This window comes from Oncorhynchus kisutch, linkage group LG29 (genome assembly GCF_002021735.2).
Source record: "Oncorhynchus kisutch isolate 150728-3 linkage group LG29, Okis_V2, whole genome shotgun sequence".
Classification (NCBI taxonomy): domain Eukaryota; kingdom Metazoa; phylum Chordata; class Actinopteri; order Salmoniformes; family Salmonidae; genus Oncorhynchus; species Oncorhynchus kisutch.
The window spans coordinates 28,790,254-28,810,388 of record NC_034202.2 but is presented as its reverse complement, the minus strand read 5'-3'; the positions used below and the strand labels follow the sequence as shown (position 1 = coordinate 28,810,388).

The window sequence follows — 20,135 nt, the reverse complement described above, 5'->3', positions numbered from 1 at the left end:
TGTCTCAGCTATCACATATCCATATCACCTGTCTCAGCTATCACATATCCATATCAACTGTCTCAGCTATCACATATCCATATCGCCTGTCTCAGCTATCACATATCCATATCGCCTGTCTCAGCTATCACATATCCATATCGCCTGTCTCAGCTCACTGAACATTACTCGCCCTAGCAGAGCTGGTTAGGTTTTTACAGTATGTTATCCAGAGAGTTTGTGACTGCAACTGCACTGTCAGATTGTCTGTGTTTCGCATTCAGAACGCACACTGGACGCTCTGGCCAAAAAGTAGTGTTGTTCCGAAAGCTCTGACCTCACAACGACAGTCAAGCACCCAAGCAAACTGGCTAAAATTGGCTAGCTACTTCCAGACACATAATGAGAGAACCCCCCACTCTGACCATTTTACTCCCTCTATCAGAGCTGGTTAGGCAGTTGTCATGTTATCCAGAGCGTTGGTGACTGTCACAGTGCTGCTGGCAACAATTGAATTACGCTTTGTTGCCACCGCTTACTGACACGGACATATTCAACGGGTGTTGAGCGTTCAAAAATGCATCAGTTATTTTGCGCTCTGGCACACTAAGACGAGAGTCTTTTGTTAAGAAATTGCGCTAGATAGCTATTTAACAGTACACTAACTTGAAATTAAAATACTCAAAAATAGAGATGGAGTATTTTGTTAAGACATGTAGCTAGCTAGCTAGCTAAACAATGGACCATAATCACAACTCATGACGTTACTCCCCTGCATGAATCTGCAGGTAGCTAACCAACCAGGTTCTATGGCTATAACTAGTCAAGCAAATGTGTCTAAAATATGAAGAATAAGATCATACACATAATGTTAGCTAGTGACCCAGTCTGCTAACGTTAGCTAGCTAACAGTACACTTGAAATGAAATGACTTTCTGTCCAAATGAGAAACGTGTAATATCTGAAAATTTAGCTAGCTAGACTATCTTACCAGTATACATCATGGTTGGACGCGTCTCCTGTCCAATGCCATGCATGGTTGCCCTTGGTTTGATGTAATCCAGACTGGTGTTTTCTCCATCTCCTGAGCTATCATACTCGAATTCCACTGATTTCAAAACTCGGTCCTCCAGAAAGTGGAGAGCATACACACAACGTTAGCTAGCTAACAGTACACTTTAACTTGACATTAGGTTTATGCAGTTTTACTACACTATACATTTTTTCTAAAAGCCAAGTTTGACATAATTACCTAGACATACTGACCAGCTCCAATAGACAGACACGTGCTATATGGCAGACCAATCCAAACTCATCTCTCGGCATGTCTAGCCCACTCATTATCTCAGCCAATCATGGCTAGCGGGGAAGGTTGCGCTCTTTTTCTGTTGCTAAACCAACTGGGCTTGTAATTGTATTCATATTTACAGTTGGCATACAATTTTGATATTAAGGCACATGGTAGTTCACATGTTCAAGAAGGTATTTCTGCCAAAAAACAAAAAAAAATCAGTTCAAACAGCTCTCCTGTGAAGTCGAGACTTGCGACATATGCCTAGTTTCCTGAATCGGGTCACATATCACCTGTCTCAGCTGTCATATATCCATATCACCTATGTCAGCTATCTCTGTCTTTTATTTATATACACATCCATTTCCTGGTTCAAAGTGCACAGATACAGTCCCTTTAGAGTGGAGAGGAGAAAAGGGAAACAGCAGACTTTATTGTTCTCTAGGAAGGGATACCCTGTTCCCTGCAGTCCAATCACAGAGCAGCCCTGATGTCACGTGTGGTTCTGAAGAGCAGGTTGTAACAGGACAGTGTCTTAGGGGAGCAGAGCCTTGGCAGAGAGGGCCTATGGGGTGGCATCAGACAGTCAGCACATTTAGAGAGGCTGGCCTCTCCAGCTTATGTCACATAGATCCTTGTCTCACAGTGTTATCTCAGCAGGAACCTTGTAACCAAGTCATTATTCATTCATCGCTCTCCAACTTCTTACTCCTTTATTCATTGGAAAGAATAATAACATTTAGACCACCTGCCTCCCTTTGTATTCCAAAGTATTTGAAATGTTTAGTGTTTTGGCTTTTAATGAAACTGTGACTACTGTACTTTATCCTTTGAAACCAGGAGTTGGAACCTAAATTATTTTCCAGTCATTTAGTTCGGAGTAGAACCATCTTGTTTTTCGTTCCTTTCCACTGTTCCCAGCAGCAAAATAAAGTTCGGAAATGGTTAGAACCCCCAAAAAGTTATGGTTTATAGCGTTCCATTCTGTTCCTTTTTAAACTTCTGAAATCAATGTAATTTTGTACATTTAGCTCAACATTAAATTACTTCACCAATCAGTGTCAATAGAACAACTTGGACAGACAAGTGTACGGCGAGAGATGCAACTGAAATTTTGAGAGTACAAGAGAGAGTGGTGGAGGAGGCTTGGCTTGAAGCGCTGGGCATCTTGTTATGACTTGCATTATCTGAATTGTGCCCACAGAATTACCCATACGGAGGAGCGGCTTTTATGAAGAAACTTTAAATGTCTTTGAAATTCTGAGGGTTGGCTTATGTTGGACCAGAGCGAGCTAGCTACTTAGCTAACAAGCTTGTGTGTGCAGAGTGGCACCAGAATTTAAATAAAAACAGGTCCCACCTTTTTGGAGTTAATCAATCCAATGGGAAATGTTATAACTATAGCATCCTTAACTAGCATTGAAAAAGTTAACCCTTTCTTCTGCAAATATATATCGCACCCTAATTTCTGAATCACGCTTGTAACGTCAGTAGGCTACACCGGTCTATGCTTCGAAAAGGGCAGGGACAGGTAGCCTACACATGCACACTGGCAAAGATTTTCAGCTGGCAGGCACTGGGAGAAGTTTCTGAGGGACAGAGTGAGGGCTTTCCACGGGCACTTTGTTGCATCTTTTTCAAACCCTGTTTAAAACTGGCCCAAATGTTACGACAAGGCCATAGGCCATCTGTACTGTGTGTGCCATGGAACTGAAGAGTAGATGCATGTGGGTACAGGCAGCTGCACCCAGACAGAATGGTTCGGTCAGTGGGTCTGTATGTTCCAAACGGTGGGAAGCCAGATGCCTGGGAAATACCCCCACAATGTTCTTGTCACAACAGCAGGGTGGGAGGCTAATAATGGCCTCTCCTGACAGAACCTGTCGGACCTTGTTATTACCAAAGCATATGCAGACAGGAGAATCTGAACAAAACTGACCATGAAAGACCTAGTCTTAATTCCCCAGAACAAGGAAAAATGCTGCCCTAAATTAGCTGTCAAGCAGGTGTTGTGGAGCATATTGACTGGGTGGTGCTATTGAGCCAGCAGAGCGAGAGAGAGAGAGAACAGGCATGTTGTATGTGATCAAATGGGCCTGTTCAAATCCTTTCCTGATTTATGACTGTCCTGCCCAGAGAGTAGGGGCTAGCTGGGCTGACTTAGGTCCAGAGAGCCCCATGGCTGCTTTATGAATTCTACATGGCATGCCCCAAGGGGAATGAGAATTTAACCGTGGGCGAGACTGCAAAATAGCAATGCTGTGCACAGGGGATTGTCAAAGAGGGAATAAGAAAAGGTGACTTTCAAGCGCCTCAATAAACCAAATAAGACAACGTTGCTAGGGGGGGTTCAACATTCTGCTAATCCACCCAAATCCTGTCTGATGTTTAACGGCTCTTTTTGGTACATGCTTACTGTACTATTCCAGGGAAATATTACTACTGAAATATCTCTTATGTCTCAGCATGGTTGTTTCTCTAATGTTTATTTTAATTGTACCTTTATTTAATTAAGCAGGGAGTCACCATTGAGACCAGTGTCTCTTTTCATGTAGAATGACTCGTTTAAAACCAAAGCTAGTTAAATGGTTTTGAGTTAACAAATATTAATTTCCAATATGCATGCAGACCTTCATTTAGGATTTTACCCAATTGTCAGGTATTAGTTTACGCTGTATCCTGTACATATGACATATTAAGCTTGGTTTTGACTTGTACTGGAACTCCATTTCCTATCCATCTCAAGACGTTTTCTGAGTCTTCACTGTGGCAATTATAATATTGTATAATGTATATGGTATGTGAGTGCATTTGCATGTGAGGGTTGCTGGGAAGACTTACATCTAAGAGGTTTATCTCTCTGTTCACTCATCTGAATGTGATTATCCAGCTGTCAGGAGGGAGGAGCAGTTGTGTCCCCGGCTAGCTGCAGTCCTCAGCTCCTGAGGCCATGGGAAACTCAAGTCACTGCAATATTCACAATGACCACAATTTGAAGAGACCACAGGCCTTTTTCTTTGCCTTGCAGCAGCCCACCAATGTGCTGGGACTGGTAGGAAGGCACTGTACCTCCAGATTAGACCAGAGAGTTCCCCTGGCTGTTGGAAATGCATCAGGAGGCTGGGTTCATATCCTCCCGCTCCTCTTTCTAAGAACATGGCATGGTCCAGTCTACAGTACTTTGATGGGATGGGGGTGTGGAGTGCAGTGTGCAACATGATGCTCACATCACATATGTGATCAACCAGCTTGATTCTGTCTTATGTAGCAACATATAAAATTGTGTTTTTTTTACATTGGACTCAGAGCTAGAAATGGTATATCATACACTACAGTTGAGGAACAATGGGAAAGTAATTCTGCTTTGAAAGTTGATAAACTTGTAACCTCACTTTTGAGAAAATGGCCTTTGAATGTTTTGGTAAACCTACTGGAGAGCTCTTCCTTGTCTACACCCATTCAGCATCGTTCCCACCCTCTTAAGCCTTAGCCCCACCCATCTCTTTAAGGATTCACATGAGGCCATGTACTAAACAACCAAAGATTTCAAGACTAAATGCTGGTTTATACTACGTCTATCGACAGTTGTCGCAGTGACATCATGAACATTCTATTGTCGTCCAACATCAAACTTGTCGTTGTCGTTAAGAAAAAGTTTAAACACAAAAACTACAGACTGCATGACATCAGCAGCCTGGTGATGCAAAATACCATAACCGTTTAAAAATGAATTTATTATATGTCTAGCAAACCAGGCAACTAAAAGCAACTTTCTAAACAATGTTTTGGGTCGTTTCTAGATTGTTAGCTAAATAGCTAATGTTAAGTTCGCTGGATAGCCAGTTCAGATAATGACCATATCATATAGCTGACAACATCTTCACTTTAGCTAATTTGTCTTATTTATTACAAGAAAATAAATTCACAACAAGATAATTATTTACAAGTTAATGGTGAACCAATTACAGAAGTTGTGAGTCTGACGAAATAAAAGCAGGGCATTCTACCAGAAAATGTTAGAACTTGGACACTGTCTCGTTGGCCTGACGTTATATCCTAATTTGACTTTGGTGTAGGTCATGTTCTTCACATTACCGTCTCTGGTAAAAACATATTATATCAAATAAAATCAAAGTTGATTTGTCACATCAGGATACAGAAGTGTGTAATGAAACGGTTACTTGCAGAGAGTATTTTGTTTAGACATGTAACTAGCTAGCTAAACAATGAGCCATAACTCCCAACTCATAACCTTACTATCCTGCATGAATCTGCAGGTAGCTAACCAACCATGTTCAATGTTAGCTAGCTATCTATCATTAGGCTATAACTAGAAAAGCAAATGGCTCTGAGATACGAATAATATTACTACACAGATCATACACGTAACGTTAGCTAGCGATCCAACCAGCTAATGTTAACTAGCTAGCTAACAGCACACTTTAACTTGAAATGAAAATAACTTTCTGACAAAATTAGAAACGTATAATATCTGAAAATGTAGCTAGCTGGACTATCTTACCCGTATATATGGATGGACGCTTCTCCCTCTCTGTCACGGATGCTATGGTTGCCTTAGTTTGAAGATGTAATCCAGAGACAGGTATTTTATACAACAGCCTTCTGTGTGTTCTCTTTTCGACTCCCTCTGCATATTTGCAATCAAATGGCAGAATTTTCTCCATCACCTTAGTAATCATACTCTAATTCAACTGATTTCAAAACTCGGTCCTCCAAAAGGTGGAGAACAACACTTTTTTCAGTTCTACTACGTGATATATTTCAAAAAAGCAGCGTTAGAAAGGATTACCTACACATACTGAGTAGTTCATGTTATATAGACCCATCCATTATATCAGCCAATCATGGCTAGCGGGAAGGTTCCTGTCCTTTTCCGTGGCTAAACCAACTAGGCTCGTAATTTAACAATTGTATTCATATTTACAGATGGCATACACGTTTGTGTCAAACACATTTTGATACAAATAAAAAGTTAACGTTCAAATGCCTCTCCTGTGAAGTAGTGATTCTCAACATAAGCCTAGTTTCCTGAAACAAGTCACATATTAAGACGTAGTCCCTCCTACGCTCACACAAACACACTAAAGACAGGAACACGCTAACATTGCTATGATCCTCTAAATGTACCACCCACACACTGCTGGGGGGGGGTCACTGACAGGGACAGAGGTGTGGGCGAAGGAAACGGTTTCTACAGTGAGACTCTGACTGTCAATCAACCGTAGTGGGGGTTTCTGCTCAACAGAACAAGATCCAGGGCTCTCCTCCTTGGGTGGTTACGTGAGCACACATCGACAGCTCAACATGTCCCCTTTGCTGTTTTTCTTAGCTGTGTTCCATGTTCCCCAGACACAATGATAAATAACACGGTGCCTACATTTTAAATAGTTGCAAAGTTGCAGTCCCCCCCCGCCACACTTGACATGTGAACTAAAGTGTGCTGGGAGCAGGCTGAACACACAGGTGTTAGCAACAGCATGGCACATTAGAGGAACAGAACACAGGTAGTGGTGAGGGGACAGTAGCGCACACTGAGCAGCTGGGCCAGTGACCGTGGCCATGGCCTAAGAGTGGGAGACACCCTGAGCCTGTGCTTTACACACAGCGTACAGGGGCATGCCTTTGACTGGTACAGGCAAGCTATTTTGAGGTGCCGCAGGGGTGAACCGGAGGGCAGTAAATCATCGAGAAGAACATGTCCTCTCCTTTCTGCCCTCCCATGCAGCCTATACACACCCCACAGGCAGCCAGAGGAAGTAACTCTGATCTGTGTTGGAGGTTCCAGCTGTGAGGGAAGATGTGGTGAGAGGGATGGGTCAGGTCAGCCCCAGCCCTAGCCTCCAGCCCCCACCATCCAGCCCAGGTCCCTGCTGCACAAGGGGAAATGTCACCCTGAATCTCCAAAAAAAGAACTGATGGGGTCATTGAACATCACACAAAGGGGATCTTTCCGCATGAGAAATGTATGGTGCTCAGGAGTGGCTCTTCTTGTCAGGCAACACTGGGCTTTGGTTCCTTTCCCCCACTGCTCTGTGGGTTCAGGAAGAATCACAGTGCTTAATGTGAGGAATGCAGACTGAGGAGCTTGCTCTTGACCCCTAACTGAACTGCTATCTCCAGGGAAATCTCCATTAAACTGTTGGGGGTTAGCAAGGGGAGAAGGCAGAGGAGCAGGAGGACACTGGGTGGTATGAGTGGTGGCTGTGGTGGGGTCACCCAAAGGTTCTGTCAGTTCACAACACTGATGTGATGGAGTGGCACTGGTTGGGATTGATTTTACCTTTATAACACTTTGTGAAAATCCCATACATTGTTAATTAAAAAGAAAAGTAATCAAATAACTAGACAATATTTGAACTAGATAACAGATAACTGATAACAGGTAACCATCATCACACTACAGGTTATTACATAGTATCATCCTCTAGCTGTTTTCTGATTTTCTCCTCAGACTGAAGTGGTTGAGGTGAGATGGCCCATATTCTCTCATCATCGGTGACTGACACCTCTTGGCAGTTTTCCCCCTGTCAGATGTCTATACTGATGGATCAACCCCTTATCATGCCTGATGGTTTCTGATCTGCTCATCAAATGGTCACGTGGGATCAATTCCCAAGTCATGGAGACAAGATAACACTTACCATATTACTGACAGTACCAACTGATCGTTGAGTGAATCTCTGAAAGCCTTCCATTTTAGTATCATGTTTAAGAAGTGGACATTTCAAGCATGGAACATTTTTATGTTGTGAATAGCATGATGTGAGAGTCATCTTACAGACTGGGCTGGGATAATGTTGAAGCTGTCAGACAGATGATCTAGTCTTTAGTGCTATCACACTGACACATTAGCACTGTGACCATAGAGTTAAGAATTACAATAGGATCTCTATGACTGTGACCTTGTGGTCAGATCACAGGGTCTTCAGACCTGCCCCGCCCGGTCGTCGCAGAGTGCCCACACACAAAGTGTTTTGCTCCCCAGCCCAGTTTCCTAGCAGCGCCACCCAGGGGCAGCCAGAGGAAGTAACTCTGACCTGTGATGGAGGTTCTAGCTGTGAGAGAAGATTCAGTGAAAGGAATGTGTCAGGTCAGGTAGAAGAGAAACAGCAAGGTCAAGTCAACAGTGATCAATTTGAGGGACCCTGAGCTGGGCTGCAGACTGCAGAGGGAGGCAGGTGGTGAATGGAAACCGATGGAGGCGTACTAGACCAACATACTGCCTATGTCACGGAGGATAACTCTGGCAGGGTACTTCCACCCCTGCAGCACTGTAACAATACAAACTATGGCAATGTCTTACTCACCAGTGGTATAGCAGCTGCCACTATTGTCCAAGCATTTTTAGATTTGTGAATATCTCACTTGTCCTTTCCCTTCAGACACCCTTTCTGTTTCTTCCATCCCCAGGAACAAGGAAAGATCGATGTGATCTTCAACGTGGGGACAGATGACATCACCATTGGCGAGCCGGCTGTCATAGTTAGCGATGGCAAGTACCATGTTGTGCGCTTCACACGCAGCGGTGGCAACGCCACCCTCCAGGTGGACAACCAACCTGTCATCGAACGCTACCCGCCAGGTAAGGCATGTGGAAGGACTCTTTGAAAAGGAGATGATGGGTGGGGGTGGGAGTGGGAGTTCCAGATATGTACTGTATATATTAAGAGAATGGGAGGGGGAGGGAGAGATAACTAAATGGATCCAGGCTGCCAGGCTGTATTTTGAAAACACAGACATGGAGGAATGTGTATGGTGATTCCAATTCCAGGCTCTAGCAAACAGACATGAAATATCACATAAATTCAAGGACAGTTGTTGAATGCGCTTGGCAAGCAAGAAATGTGCCTTTTGCCATAGAGTAAATGGGGGGGGGGGGGGGGTTCAACATGCTCCAGGGTTCTGTTTTGATATGTGCCATTTCACTATTTTAATGTATTCAGAGTACTTTATGGAGTCGCCACATGGAGTGCCCAGATAACTATTGCATAAACAATCTAATAACAATCTGAAAAGGACACATTTTCCTGAAGCTGCCTTGATGGATTTGAATTCTTCACAGTAATTGTAGCAGCTAGGCAGAGTGGAGCTGAGAATGGGATCTTCACACAGCCTCAGAGCAATGAAGGACCCCTCAGCAAAATCTCAGCTCTCATTTCACCCCCCGCCCCCCGCCCCCCGCCTGTAAATAATGTGCTTTTCAATGAGAGCACTGTGGATGTGTGTGTGGCTTGAAAGGATGGAGAAAGGAGCTCTCATTCTGTCGTCTGTTCCCCGTCCCCAAGAACCTCACATTCTGTCGTCTGTTCCCCATCCCCAAGCCCTCACATTCTGTCTGTTCCCCGTCCCTAAGCCCTCTCATTCTGTCGTCTGTTCCCCATCCCCAAGCCCTCACATTCTGTCGTCTGTTCCCCGTCCCCAAGCCCTCTCATTCTGTCGTCTGTTCCCCGTCCCCAAGCCCTCACATTCTGTTGTCTGTTCCCCGTCCCCAAGCCCTCACATTCTGTCGTCTGTTCCCCGTCCCCAAGCCCTCTTATTCTGTCGTCTGTTCCCCGTCCCCAAGCCCTCACATTCTGTCGTCTGTTCCCCGTCCCCAAGCCCTCACATTCTGTCGTCTGTTCCCCGTCCCCAAGCCCTCTTATTCTGTCGTCTGTTCCCCGTCCCCAAGCCCTCACATTCTGTCGTCTGTTCCCCGTCCCCAAGCCCTCACATTCTGTCGTCTGTTCCCCGTCTTCAAGCCCTCACATTCTGTTGTCTGTTCCCCATCCCTAAACCCTCACGTTCTGTCTGTTCCCTGTCCCTAAGCCCTCACATTCTGTCTGTTCCCCGTCCCTAAGCCCTCACATTCTGTCGTCTGTTCCCCGTCTTCAAGCCCTCACATTCTGTTGTCTGTTCCCCATCCCTAAACCCTCACATTCTGTCTGTTCCCCGTCCCTAAGCCCTCACATTCTGTCTGTTCCCCGTCCCCAAGCCCTCACATTCTGTCGTCTGTTCCCCGTCCCCAAGCCCTCACATTCGGCCGTCTGTTCCCCGTCCCCAAGCCCTCACATTCTGTCGTCTGTTCCCCGTCCCTAAGCCCTCACATTCTGTCGTCTGTTCCCCGTCCCTAAGCCCTCACATTCTGTCGTCTGTTCCCCGTCCCTAAACCCTCACATTCTGTCTGTTCCCCGTCCCTAAGCCCTCACATTCTGTCGTCTGTTCCCCGTCCCTAAGCCCTCACATTCTGTCGTCTGTTCCCCGTCCCCAAGCCCTCACATTCGGCCGTCTGTTCCCCATCCCCAAGCCCTCACATTCTGTCGTCTGTTCCCCGTCCCTAAGCCCTCACATTCTGTCGTCTGTTCCCCGTCCCCAAGCCCTCACATTCTGTCGTCTGTTCCCCGTCCCTAAGCCCTCACATTCTGTCGTCTGTTCCCCGTCCCCAAGCCCTCTTATTCTGTCGTCTGTTCCCCGTCCCCAAGCCCTCACATTCTGTCGTCTGTTCCCCGTCCCCAAGCCCTCACATTCTGTCGTCTGTTCCCCGTCTTCAAGCCCTCACATTCTGTTGTCTGTTCCCCATCCCTAAACCCTCACATTCTGTCTGTTCCCCGTCCCTAAGCCCTCACATTCTGTCTGTTCCCCGTCCCTAAGCCCACACATTCTGTCGTCTGTTCCCCGTCTTCAAGCCCTCACATTCTGTTGTCTGTTCCCCATCCCTAAACCCTCACATTCTGTCTGTTCCCCGTCCCTAAGCCCTCACATTCTGTCTGTTCCCCGTCCCCAAGCCCTCACATTCTGTCGTCTGTTCCCCGTCCCCAAGCCCTCACATTCTGTCGTCTGTTCCCCGTCCCTAAGCCCTCACATTCTGTCGTCTGTTCCCCGTCGCTAAGCCCTCACATTCTGTCGTCTGTTCCCCGTCCCTAAACCCTCACATTCTGTCTGTTCCCCATCCCTAAGCCCTCACATTCTGTGGTCTGTTCCCCATCCCTAAGCCCTCACATTCTGTCGTCTGTTCCCCGTCCCCAAGCCCTCACATTCGGCCGTCTGTTCCCCGTCCCCAAGCCCTCACATTCTGTCGTATGTTCCCCGTCCCTAAGCCCTCACATTCTGTCGTCTGTTCCCCGTCCCCAAGCCCACACATTCGGCCGTCTGTTCCCCCTCCCCAAGCCCTCACATTCTGTCGTCTGTTCCCCGTCCCTAAGCCCTCACATTCTGTCGTCTGTTCCCCGTCCCTAAGCCCTCACATTCTGTCGTCTGTTCCCCGTCCCTAAGCCCTCACATTCTGCTTCTCCATGCTTTAGCTAACAAATCAGCTCCAAAACAATATCCACATTGCATCCTGATGATTCATTGTTATGAGCCAGAACATGTAACTCATTTCTAATGATCTGTTTCCTTCCAAATCAAATTGACCAAGCTAACAATAAAGGATTATCTCAAATGTGTCATTTTATTTTCTTGATTGTTAGTTCATGATGGAAATTCCCCTGTTCTCTACCTACTTAGATATAGATTCTACTTTCCCCTGTTCTCTACCTACTTAGATATATATTCTACATTCCCTCTTCTCTACCTACTTAGATATAGATTCTACTTTCCCCTGTTCTCTAACTACTTAGATATAGGATCTACTTTCCCCTCTTCTCTAACTACTTAGATATAGGATCTACTTTCCCCTCTTCTCTACCTACTTAGATATAGATTCTACTTTCACCTCTTCTCTAACTACTTAGATATAGGATCTACTTTCCCCTGTTCTCTAACTACTTAGATATAGGATCTACTTTCCCCTCTTCTCTAACTACTTAGATATAGGATCTACTTTCCCCTCTTCTCTACCTACTTAGATATAGATTCTACTTCCCCTCTTCTCTACCTACTTAGATATAGATTCTACTTTCCCCTCTTCTCTACCTACTTAGATATAGATTCTACTTTCCCCTCTTCTCTACCTACTTAGATATATATATTCTACTTTCCCCTGTTCTCTAACTACTTAGATATAGATTCTACTTTCCCCTCTTCTCTACCTACTTAGATATAGGATCTACTTTCCCCTCTTCTCTAACTACTTAGATATAGAATCTACTTTCCCCTCTTCTCTACCTACTTAGATATAGGATCTACTTTCCCCTCTTCTCTGACTACTTAGATATAGATTCTACTTTCCCCTCTTCTCTAACTACTTAGATATAGAATCTACTTTCCCCTCTTCTCTACCTACTTAGATATAGATTCTACTTTCCCCTCTTCTCTACCTACTTAGATATAGATTCTACTTTCCCCTCTTCTCTACCTACTTAGATATAGATTCTACTTTCCCCTGTTCTCTAACTACTTAGATATAGAATCTACTTTCCCCTCTTCTCTACCTAATTAGATATAGGATCTGCTTTCCCCTCTTCTCTAACTACTTAGATATAGATTCTACTTTCCCCTCTTCTCTACCTACTTAGATATAGTATCTACTTTCCCCTCTTCTCTAACTACTTAGATATAGAATCTACTTTCCCCTCTTCTCTACCTACTTAGATATAGAATCTACTTTCCCCTCTTCTCTACCTACTTAGATATAGATTATACTTTCCCCTCTTCTCTACCTACTTAGATATAGATTCTACTTCCCCTCTTCTCTACCTATTTAGATATAGATTATACTTTCACCTTTTCTCAATGAACGAGAACTCTCGTCTTCTCCACTCCATTCATGTAGTTCCTCAGGAACACATTGTCTGAATATTCAGTACATAATCAGACTATAACATGTGTTGTGTAGTTACTCAATCAGTTGGATGCCCACATTTGGCCCAAGCATTTCTTTGTACTTTATCTTTATGGTAGGAGTTGTGTGTGTGTTTTGATTTTTGATACAGGCATGTCTTTATATCTGTTAAGTGTAGAAGACCATGGTAAAATGAACTGTATATTAGAGTTACAGCAGAGGTTTAGTTACAGTACAGCCAAGGTTTTTATCAAGTGGAGGGTGGCTCAAGGCTAGTTTTACCCAAGGTTTTTATTTTATGATGGCTACCTCATCCACTTTGGCATGCCACCTCTGGGGCACTAACCCAGTCAGTGATTGACCCAAATATAATATTACTGTGTATGTGGAAGGAGTATAGCAGTGGAGATAGATGAGAGAGAAAGCTGAGATGCCATTTTGGTCCTTCTTTTGTGTAACGTCGGGTGAGTGGAATGAGTGAGGAGTCAGATGCAGAGAGTGAAATGAACGGGAAAACGCTTTCATGTCCTTCAAATCGTAACAGGTCCAAAACATGGGTGAATGCCCAAAACACTGAATTGAATTGCGACTCCACTTTGGAGATAGGGTAAGGTAGGTTTTAATAGTCAAAGTTGGTACAACATCTCCATTGCACTTCCTTATAAAATCACTCAACAAGTCAGCGTATAGATCAATGTTGTTCTCTGAGGCTGACCCAAACATATCCCAGTCCGCATGATCAAAACAAATTTAAAGCGTGTATTCCGATTGGTTAGACCAGCGTTGAATGGTTCTTGTCATTGGTACATCCTGTTTAAGTTTCTGTCTATAAGACTGTAGGAGTAAGATGGCGTCGTGGTCGGATTTGCCGAAGGGAGGGCGGGAGAGGACTTTGTATGCATCGCGGAAGTTAGAGTAGCAGTGATCAAGTGTATTACCTGCGTGAGTGCTGCAATCAATATGCTGATAGAATTTAGCTTAGCCTTGTTCCCAAATTTGCTTTGTTAAAATCCCCAGCTACAACAAATGCAGCCTCAGGATATATGGTTTCCAGTTTACATAGAGTCAGTGAAGTTCCTTGAGGGCAGTTGTGGTATCTGCTTGAGGGGGTATATACACAGCTGTGTACGAGAATTGTCTTGGGAGATGATATGGTCGGCATTTGATTGTAAGGAATTCTAGGTCGGGTGAGCAGAAGGACTTGAGTTCCTGTATGTTGTTATGGTTATACCATGAGTCGTTAATCATGAAGCATACACCCCCGCCCTTCTTCTTCGCAGAGAGGTGTTTATTTCTGTCAGCGCGACACATGAAGAAACCCAGTGGCATGCCGACTCCAACAACATATCCCGAGAGAGCCATGTTTCCGTGAAACAGAGAATGTTACAATCTCTGAAGTCTCTCTGGAAGGCAACCCTTGACATTATTTAATCAACCTTGTTGTCTAGAGACTGGACATTGGCGAGTAGAATACTCGGAAGTGGTAGTGGACATTGGATCTAATCCCAGAGGCATCGCCGCAAAAGAGGTAGTCGGTGTGCACTCCTTTGAAGACTGACCAGGAGGCCGCTCCGTCTACCTCTTTTGCGGCGATGCCTCTGGGATTAGATCCAATGTCCTGCATGGTGGTATGAACAATGGATCTGCTTCGGGAAAGTTGTATTCCTGATCGTAATGTTGTCAAGTTGACGTCGCTCTTATATCCAATAGTTCCTCGCCACTGTATGCAATAAGACTTAATATTTCCTGGGGTAACAATGTAAGAAATAATACATTTAAAAAAATTACTCCATAGTTTCCTAAGGACTCGAAGCAAGGCAACCATCTTTGTCGGCGCCATCTTGCAATGGGTATTATGACTCATACTGTGGTACTCTATTCAGGCCGCATTGCAGGATACCTAACGAGACTACATCAGAGATTGGATAAATAGTTATATTGGTGAACATGCAGTCACTGGAGAAAAAACTGGATGAGCTCCGTTCGCGACTATCCTATCAAAGTGATCTGAAGAACTGTAATATCCTATGGTTCTCTGAGTTATGGCTGAACAAGGACATGGTAAATATAAATCTAGCTGGTTTTTCTATACATCAGCAGGACAGAATGGTGGCATCGGGGAAGCTCAAGGGAGGGGTTGGCTCACAACTGGTGAGCGATCTCAAATATTAAGGAAGTCTCAAGATTCTGCTCTCCTGAGTTAGAATACCTAACGATAAGCTGTAACCATACTATTTACCAAGATCATTTTCATATATATATTTTGTAGCTGTCTATTTACCACCAGAAACCAATGCTAGCACAAAGACCGCTCTCAACGAGCTGTAAAGGGCCGTATGCAAAAAAGAAAATGCTCACCCAGAGACGGAGCTCCTAGTGGCCAGCGACATTAATGCAGGAAAACTGAAATCTGTTTTACCTCATTTCTAACAGCATATCACCTATACAACTAGAGGTAAATAAAAACTCTAGATCACCTTTGCTCTACACACAGAGACGCATACAAAGATCTTCCTCGCCCTCCATTTGGAAAATATACCTGTAAGTGTAACTCTATCCTCCTGATTCCTGCTTACAAGAAAAAAACTCAAACAGGTAGTACCAGTGGCACGCTCAATATGGAAGTGGTCAGATGAAGCAGGTGATAAGCTAAATGACTGTTTCGTATGATTGAACCATGCATGAGAGCACCAGCTGTTCCGGACTGCTGTGTGTTCACGCTCTCCGTAGCTGATGTGAGTAAGCAGGTTAACATTCACAAGGTCGCAAAGCCAGACAGATTACCAGGACAAGTGCATTCTCAACAACTATCAAGCGCTATGATGAAACTGGCTTTCATGAGGAAAGGAAGACCCAGAGTTACCTCTGTTGCATAGGATTAGTTCATTAGAGTTAACTGCACCTCAGATTGCACCTCAGATTGTTGTGTAAGGTATTTTTGACCAAGAAGGAGATCTGATCTGACCTGGAATTAATTGGACCGCAGAGTGAAGTAAAAGCAGCCAACAAGTGCTCAGCATATGTGGGAACTCCTTCAAGACTGTTGGAAAAGCATTCCTCATGAAGCTGGTTGAGAGAATGCCAAGAGTGTGCAAAGCTGTCATCAAGGCAAGGGGTGGCTACTTTGAAGAATATAAAATATATTTTGATTTGTTTAACACTTTTTTGGTTACTACATCATTCCATAATGTGTTATTTCATAGTTTTGATGTCTTCACTATTATTCTACAACATAGAAAATAGTTGAAATATAGAAAAACCCTTGAATAAGTAGGTGTGTCAACTTTTGACTGGTAGTGTATATATGTATTTTTTCTGAGTAACTAGCAGTTGATTGTAATGTCTGTGTATCACATTTTTATGCTATCATGAATCACTTTCTTCAAGAGTAAGGAACCCTGCTAGGCTACTTCCCCTAACAGTAATAATCACCATAGTAATGCCCTTCCATTGAGATGATAACAACCAGAAAATCTCTTCCTGCAATTTACTTAAACTGTGTTCATGGTTCTAAAGGTGAAATTGTGAATTGATGTTGCATGCGTTGTTTCTCCCTGGCTGATTTCTCCCAAGTACAGTTATATCTGTTCTTCCATTTTGTTTGCATTTAAACCCTGATGTTTGGTTAAAACGTTCGTAAATACACCAATCCCCACTAAATGAACCAGCTCAGAAGTTTATAAATAAAACTAAACACCATTCTAACTAGTCTGCCCTTTGTTGCTGTCCCTTTTAATAAATACCACTAAGTAAAGCACAAGTTTCTTTTAACCTGAAGCTGGGTTAAAATTGATAACTTGCTAAACGTGTTAGCCATATGATGCCCTGTCTCTAACCTTGTGATCTTTCAACTTCCAGACTTTAACCTCTAATCTGTCTCTCCAAATTCTTTGAAGGGAACTTTGATAATGAGCGCCTGGCTATTGCTAGACAAAGAATCCCATACCGACTTGGTCGGGTAGTTGACGAGTGGCTACTCGACAAAGGTAAACAAAAAATGAATTCATCCATTAAACAGTTGCTAAATCCAGTTTAAATCCCTCTGTCTAATCCCTGTAAGAGGTGCAGTGCTAAGAGACAAAGGTGGCAAGCAAAGGATGAAATGCTGTTACCCTACTGCATGTACAGTATAGAGATACAGATGCCAGCATGTTGGGTTCGTTTGGGACTGGACTGAAATTGACTGTGGATGGTTGTGACTATGATGGAAAACAGCCATCTCAGCCATATAACCGATAGCCATTTAGAATAACTTACCTAATGCCATTTAGTAGCATGGGAGACAGACAGTACATCTACCAGGTATCCTTTGCCATCCCCAGACCTTCTGGGAATGCTGCACCTCTTCAGAGATTTTAAAACTATTTAACTAAATAAACATAACCCCTGACTAACCCTCTAACAAAGTCCCTCCTAATTACTGTGTTTAATTAGATGCTGCTGATTTTATTACATTGTTATTATCTGTTTGTTATTCTTGTGATGCGAACATCATTGGTGATAATGATAACTAACCTGCTAGACAACTGGAATAATTAGCTGGTAAAGGAACATTTCATCTAATGCTGGTGGTTCTTACAACAAGGTATTACAATATCTCACAGTAAACCTTCCATTTAAATTAACATCCTGGTCTCTCTAAATTCTCTAACTGGATGGTTCATGTATAGTCCACGCTGCGGTTAATTGGCAATGCTAAAAGCCCCACGCTAATGTGACCCCACTAAACACCACTATACTCTCCCTACTATACCTCCAGATGATTTCCCTGCATCTTGGCAACCATATCACAGACATGTTCAGGGACAAAGGGGCTGAGACCCTGACAGACAGGTAAATTACTGTCAGTGCAACACTGCATAGCTACGTAGTTAATCAGCAATCTCCTGATAAGGACACACATTACATGACCCTCTCTCAACATGCTGATCTCACTGAGTGATGATTTAACAGTAACAGTGCTTATTGTCAGTGCTGCTCCAGAGAAACATCACTGATTGGTCCACCAGCCTCTGACCGAGTGGATGAAGGGGAAATGCCCAGTCCCTAGTTGTCCATCAATTCAAAGAAACGACTTCCTGTGTTTTATGAAGGGAAGTTATGTGCTTACACTTTCCCATGACTCTCCTTTCTCTCCATTACTCTCTGTGAACATACTGATAGCTCAATTAAATTCAAAGTATACCCACTATTGTGCCACCATCCCCTCTTGCAAAGACTTAACCCATTTGAAAATACCCTTTGTTGACCCTATGACCAGGATCAAGCCAAGTCACGAACTCTGCTTTTAAACACTAACCAGTTGATGTACCAATTTAACATTCAAACTAACCACAGCTTACCCTCAGAGCATATTGGGCTCTTAGCTCTGTGCCAATAAGACGACTGATTAGAAATATGCTAAATACAAACCAGACCACTTTGATTGAATTTAACATTCCAGACAAGGTGTCAACATGCCTATCACAACATTTTACTAAGTCCCTTCTGAATCTTTAGCACGGTATAACTCATATTATAAACTGGGTGGTTCACACCCTGAATGCTGATTGGCTGACAGCCGTGGTATATCAGACCATATACCACGGGTATGACAAAACATTTATTTTTACTGCTCTAATCACATTGGTAACCAGTTTAAAGTAGCAATAAGGCACCTCTGGGGTTTGTGGTACAGTATATGGCCAATATACCATGACTAAGGGCTGTATCCAGGCACACCGCTTTGCGTCGTGCGTAAGAACAGCCCTTAGCTGTTGTATATTGGCCATATACTACACCCCCTCGGGCCTTATTGCTTAAATGTAATTGGATGTCTGCCTGTTTGTGTCTGTCTCTCTCTCTCCACTTCTATCTCTTTCTTTCTCTATCTCTCTTTCTCCTCTTCCTTTACCACACTATAGGACGACAGCTGACCATCTTCAACAGCCAAGCAGCGATAAAGATCGGGGGTCAGGATAAGGGCCGGCCGTTCCAGGGCCAGATCTCTGGTCTCTACTATAACGGCCTGCAGGTGCTTAAGCTGGCGGCAGAGAGTGACCCCAGTGTCCAGGCTGAGGGGAACCTGAGACTGGTGGGAGACTCACTGTCAGTGCTGACCACTGAGACCACCTCCACCACCCCACTGGCTGTCTCCGACATGTCCACCACCATCATGGAGACCACCACCACCATGGCCACCACCACCACCCGCAGGCAACGCTCCCCCAGCATGAGGGAGAGCATCTCCCAGGTCAGAGGGAGGGCCGAGTGGGAGCTTGTGAGCAGGGCAGGGTACTAGGGCCATGTTGAACATTATTAGTGACCAATGGTGCAAGAGGTGATGTAATGATGGCTAATGACTCAGACTAGCCATTTTATCAGTATGTTAACAGTCCCCCATTCAGTAATCCTGGCTTTAACATTGGAACTGTACGGTCTTCTCCTAATGCTAGAGGTGATTCTGACAGGACTGTGGGTGAGCTAGTTTGAGGGATAAACATTAGGCCGACAGCATAAGTAACCATTAGGATGGGAGAGTTCTGTGAAGATACTCCAGCAGACAGATAAACAGACAAACTGTGTGTCCTTTCCCAGGAGGTTGGCTGCGTGAGACAGACGCTCCATCTACATAAAGGCTCAACAGGCAGACAAATCAGAGAGCAGTACAAAAATGATCCTTCAAGAACACTTTCACAGGAAAGTCCATGTCTCTCAATTCCCTTGCACATTTTCAACATAACCATGCTGCTTGCCTCTGCCAATAAGAGGCAGTAATTACTCATTAAAACCAAGAGATTTTCAACAAGGGAACACAGACAAAGCCCTGGACCTAGACATGTTTTTGAACATAGGTTAGCTCTCTATTGAACGTGTTTTTCCAATTGCTGGTTTGTTAAACTCTCATTCCAAGGTGAAATATGGGCTACTCTCTCTGATGGGGAAATGCATTCACTTCCATTTGCCTGTTTGTATTGTGCCTTTAAATATCGTGGTAACAGTGCACAGCAGTTACACAACTAGCAGACCCTGTGGACGTCAACTCCCTCAGAGATGTGATGCTTCTCTTTCTTTCTTTCTTTTCTAAATCCCCAAAAAGCTAGATTTACAGGGATTTTAGCAGATAAAGCTACAATGCTTTTCTACACTGACTATTATTAGTCCGCC

The 20,135-nt window shown here is 43.9% G+C and overlaps 1 protein-coding gene across 2 annotated transcripts in view; it reads left to right on the top strand.

The window, feature by feature from the left end:
* The window catches only part of LOC109873865 (neurexin-2), a 274,209-nt gene that overhangs the window by 237,585 nt on the left and 16,489 nt on the right, over positions 1 to 20,135 (top strand). Inside the window, exons 3-5 of one of the 2 annotated variants that reach the window (XM_031808788.1) lie at positions 8,702 to 8,873; positions 16,886 to 16,975; positions 18,893 to 19,221. In XM_031808788.1, coding sequence (XP_031664648.1) covers positions 8,702 to 8,873; positions 16,886 to 16,975; positions 18,893 to 19,221 — 591 coding nt within the window. The remainder of the gene's footprint in view (positions 1 to 8,701; positions 8,874 to 16,885; positions 16,976 to 18,892; positions 19,222 to 20,135) is intronic. The other variant, XM_031808787.1, reaches the window with a different exon arrangement.